General features: G+C 39.1%; 2 protein-coding genes across 2 annotated transcripts; both read left to right on the top strand.

Annotated features, from left to right (window-relative positions):
• Positions 1-347: 347 nt before the first annotated feature.
• On the top strand, positions 348-2,039 carry LOC130957514 (pentatricopeptide repeat-containing protein At4g11690-like). The gene has a single exon (XM_057884367.1). It carries the CDS (start codon positions 348-350, stop codon positions 2,037-2,039), a length of 1,692 nt encoding a protein of 563 aa, XP_057740350.1.
• A 379-nt stretch (positions 2,040-2,418) lies between these two features.
• Positions 2,419-4,358, top strand: LOC130958024 (uncharacterized). The gene is made up of 5 exons (XM_057884899.1): positions 2,419-2,765; positions 2,962-3,088; positions 3,202-3,449; positions 3,563-3,757; positions 3,831-4,358. The coding sequence occupies exons 1-5, from the start codon at positions 2,511-2,513 to the stop codon at positions 4,209-4,211; spliced, it is 1,206 nt and encodes a 401-aa protein (XP_057740882.1). The 5' UTR covers positions 2,419-2,510; the 3' UTR covers positions 4,212-4,358.
• Positions 4,359-4,684: the final 326 nt, after the last annotated feature.

Raw genomic sequence — 4,684 nt, forward strand, 5'->3', positions numbered from 1 at the left:
ATGTGTATCATCATTTGTACAACAAAAGCATTAAGTCACATTTTAAAAAAAATTAACTTTTCGATTAACGAATTGGCTGGTACTCATCTTACGGTGTTCAATATCTTCGCATAAACACACTAAAAGATGTCTTTATAATCTCCACCATCAACTTATTTTATTCATTATATTCACAGGAAAAAATTACAGAATACTAGTATGCCAATAAAATACAATAGCATATGTGAAAATCTTCCGTATAGTCCGTGTAGAAGTTTCTTGGCAACTTTGATCATTTAGCACTTAGCAGGGTAATGCAATAAAGCTGAAATAGGGTTAATACTTGATGGTTCATAGTTGATGTTCCGATGGCTGAGGCAGTAAGAAAAGCCACAACTCACCCATCTTCAAACGTTTCTTCAGTCGTAGCTTCCATTACGTCACTGATTCAAACCATAAACCCCCAAAACCCAAATGCCTGTGAAGCACTGAAACCATTCTCACCTTGCCTCACTCAACCATTGGTCATCCAAGTCATCAAGAACTTACGCAGTCCCAACCACGCACTATTCTTCTTCAACTGGGCCTCCAACCCCCAACCCAACCCCAACAACTACTCTCACACGCGCCACTGTTACGCCGCCATAACCGACTCCCTTCTCTCTCACTCTCTCTTCTCCACCGCCCACCACCTCCTCCACCGCTCCAACAACCTCTCCGACTCCTTGATTTGCAAATTCATCATTGCTCTCGGCAATCTCGGCGATATCAGGGGCGCCATTCACTGGTTCCACAAAGCCAAGAGCTTTTCACATGGCCGATGCTTGTTATCCTGTAACGCCGTCTTGGGTGTTCTTGTAAGAGCCAATCGGATCAATTTGTCAAAGTCTATCTTTGACCAGGTTGTGGAGGAGGGTGTGTTTGAGCTCGACGTGTTCACTTATACCACCATGATTAGGGGCTTTTGCAAAATAGGCATGGTCCACAGTGCACTCAAGGTGTTCGATGAAATGCGCTGTTCCCCCAATTCGGTTACTTACAACACTTTGATTCACGGGTTTTGCAAGAACGGTGATATGGAGGGTGCCAAGAGGGTTTTTGATAGAATGGTGGAAGTAGGGGGTCAGAGTTGCAAGCCGGATGTGGTGACTTATACTACTTTAATTGATGGATATTCAAAGAAAGGTGAGTTCCGCGAAGCTTTAGAGTGTATGGAAGAGATGGTAAAACAGGGTTGTCATCCAAATGTGTTGACCTACAATGCGTTGATTGAAGGCCTTTGCTTGGGTGGGAATGTGGACGAGGCCATGAAGATGATGACTAGTATGCGATTGAATGGTTTAGAAGACAATGTTACCACAAACACCAGCATCATGAAGGGTTTTTGCATTGTGGGAAGGTCTGAAGAAGCTATCATGCATCTGAAGGAAATGGATAGTCGCGGGATGAGGCCGGATTTGAAGGCTTACAGTGTCATAGTCAATGAGTATTGCAAAATTAGGAAACCAGATGATGCCCTTTTACTTATAAGGGAGATGGTGGTCAAGGGAATCAAGCCATCTGTGTCAAGTTTTAATGCAGTGTTTAGAGTTCTTGTGGATATAGGGAAGCTGGATGAAGCAGTTCATCTTTTGAAGCAGATGCCTCAAATGGGCTGCATACCCAACTTCTTATCATATAGCATAGTGATCTGTGGTCTTTGTAAAGTGAATGGTAGGATGCAAGAAGTTGAGGGGCTTGTATCTGAGATGCTTGAGAACGGACATGACCTTGATACCACCTTGTACAATTGCTTGCTTGGGGGATATTGTGATCTTGGGGATGAGGAAATGGCATTGAGGACTGTCTATGTCATGATTGATAAGAACTTTGTAATCAACAAAGACACATTCTGCATTTTTGTCAAGGAGTTGCGTGGAAAGGGAAAACTTAGCAAGGCAGTGACTGTTGTTGAAGAGATGTGCAGGAGATGCAATGTACCTGATATAAATTCTTACAGAGCGTTACTATCTCAGTCGTTGGAAAGTGATCAAAGATCCTTAAATCAAATATTACTCTAGTGTCTATTTTTTTGGTAACTTACTCTAGTGTCTATATGAGTATATGAACAGCTAAATTCATTTCTACAAGTTTCAACTGCTGTGAAACTTGAGAACAGTACGTGAATACAAAACTAAGATGCAGAATTCGGAAGCAGGCACTTCTTTTATTTTTTTTAATGAATAAAACTAGTTAATGAGAATCTGCAATCGTTAAATGAGATTATGGAGCCGGCCAGAGGCCCAGAGCTGTCTTGGCATTATGGTACTCGTTTACAAATATACAATAAGCTGAAATAAATGTTGAAAACATATATTAAAACGTTAACTACAAGGATAAGGACGAAAGAACCCAAACAAAAAATTTGCCTCGTAAGAATGTTAAATGATTAGTTCTAAACATGTTCACCTTGGGAAATCACTGTTCTTGTGGCTTCAAATTCAATCCAAGCTAATGGTCAAAATCCCGTTTCCTCTACAAGGAGATTGAACATGGCTACTCCAGATCAGAAGACTCTTGTTTGTGTGAAGCAAGTGAAGCAAGGGGTGGTAGATGAGTGGGACGAGAGCATGCCATTACCAGGAGATATCATCGAAGGATTTTCAGAGCATGGCGCCGATGATGATTCCTTTACTCCGGTCAAGGCCAGTTCAGAGCTTATCTCTCAGCTTGGCAAGATTAACCCCCGTGTCGAATTCATATGGATAAAAGTCAGAAGGGGCAATAACAACTCAGTGAAACTTCAGGCATAGTAGTTAAAATCTCAATTTAACTCTTAAGATCTTTTAATATTAGGATTTTGAATGAATTAATCGATTTTACAAAATTTCTATTAGGTTTAACGATTCTATAATTTAAATCTTATTCGATTTCACATTTTACATATTTAATTTACTCTTCCGATTTTATGTAAAATCTCGATTTTCTCTACTATAACTGCAGGCACGTATTGTGCAACAAAAAGGATCCATACTCAAGAGGAAGTACTATACTATTCAAGCTACAACGGATGACAGACATGTTGCGGATTTTGGAGACCTTACGTTAGATCAGTGCACTGCACTGCAAGGTACACACATTCAAGCTATAAACTTAATTTAAACAAAAATATACTGATCCTTATCCATGCATAACTCTTGTTTAATTTAAACAAGAATCGTCCTCCGAATAATAATATTGCAGAAATGAGCATGAAAGCAATAAACGTGGAGGGCAGGGAATTTGGAAGGAGTGGGATCACATATGATTGGAAGATGAAAGTTGGAACCTATTTGCCTGACCAATGGTGTTCAGTGATCAGCTCCATTCTGTTCATGCCCCTTGTTAACGAGCAGTGCATGGACGCTACCACGGCGAGGTGCATGGCCTGGTTTAGTGCAGCAATTTCTTCAGGAGTTCCTCTTGTTTTTGTTAATATCCAAACAGAACAGGTTCTATCCAAGCTATTGACATAACATTGTTCCCCCTTTTCATTTCAACTTGTGCTATTCAATAAACTAAACCAAATAATTAATGAGTCAAATTGAATATCATCCACATCCAGGTGGATACACAGGAGAAGACTAGTTTCTCTGGAAAAGAAACAAGCGTGTGCAGCAAGCAACAAATCCACAACACTAACAAAATAATACACGGTATAAGGTTGTGGTTTCTACCTGGACTATCAGAAATTTCAATAGAGTTGATCCCTAAACCTACCGAAACTCGCTTCGGAATGGAAATCAAGCAAACCGAAGAGGTAAACAACACTTGTGAAACTATGAGAACTAAAGAACTTGTTCTTGTTGCTAATTAAAGTATTATTATTGCAGGGTTTTGTGTACATATACTCAGTGATGAGAGGTTCAGTAGCTGAAGGTGCAGGGTTAGGAGAACTGTATGAAGAGGCAATAGCAAGTGGGTTCCTTCTTGTGATATCTCGGTTGGAAGGCAAAAGCATAATGCCAAAGAATGTGTGCAGTGGTGGTCTTATTCATTGCTGTAACCAATATGAGATCAACGAAACTTTCAATGTAGCAATAGAACAACTTGAGACCATTGAGGTGCATGTCATGGCATGGCCTAATAACCAAACTCAACCTATTGGATTTGCATCACTCTTAGCTCCAAATGGATCATTCCCAACTCATCATTATTATCATTATGATCATAAAAAACAATTGCACAAGCTCACTCATCACCACACTATTTAGTGAAGTAGTAACTTTCTGAGTTCAAGTTTGGTTCGTGTAATGGTGGTGTTATGCAATTACTTTGTAGTGCTTTTACTCATCTATTGATCTTCCTTTTGCGGTGTTTAAAAATTTTTGTTCTAACACTAATATATTGAATTTCCTTCCACCTATGCTGGAAACTTTGCAAGTCAACTGTTTGTTCCGTCTCAACTTCTCCAATGCTCCGGTTATAACTGTTGAGCGGGTACATTTCATTGGTAATTAGACATTCAAAAATATTTATATAGCAAAGTAAACCACTAAAATTAGTCACTAATGTATTTGTGTATTGTTAGAGAATCATTAGAATTAATTAGTATCGTATTAGTATCGTATTAGTATCGTTTATATTTATAGCATATCTGTATATTAATTGTAAGATTCTATGCCTTTATTACGTTGATTCATCTAGCACCTATAAATACCCCTTGTATATTGTACATTTCATCAAA

Source organism: Arachis stenosperma, chromosome 10 (genome assembly GCF_014773155.1).
Source record: "Arachis stenosperma cultivar V10309 chromosome 10, arast.V10309.gnm1.PFL2, whole genome shotgun sequence".
Lineage (NCBI taxonomy): Eukaryota > Viridiplantae > Streptophyta > Magnoliopsida > Fabales > Fabaceae > Arachis > Arachis stenosperma.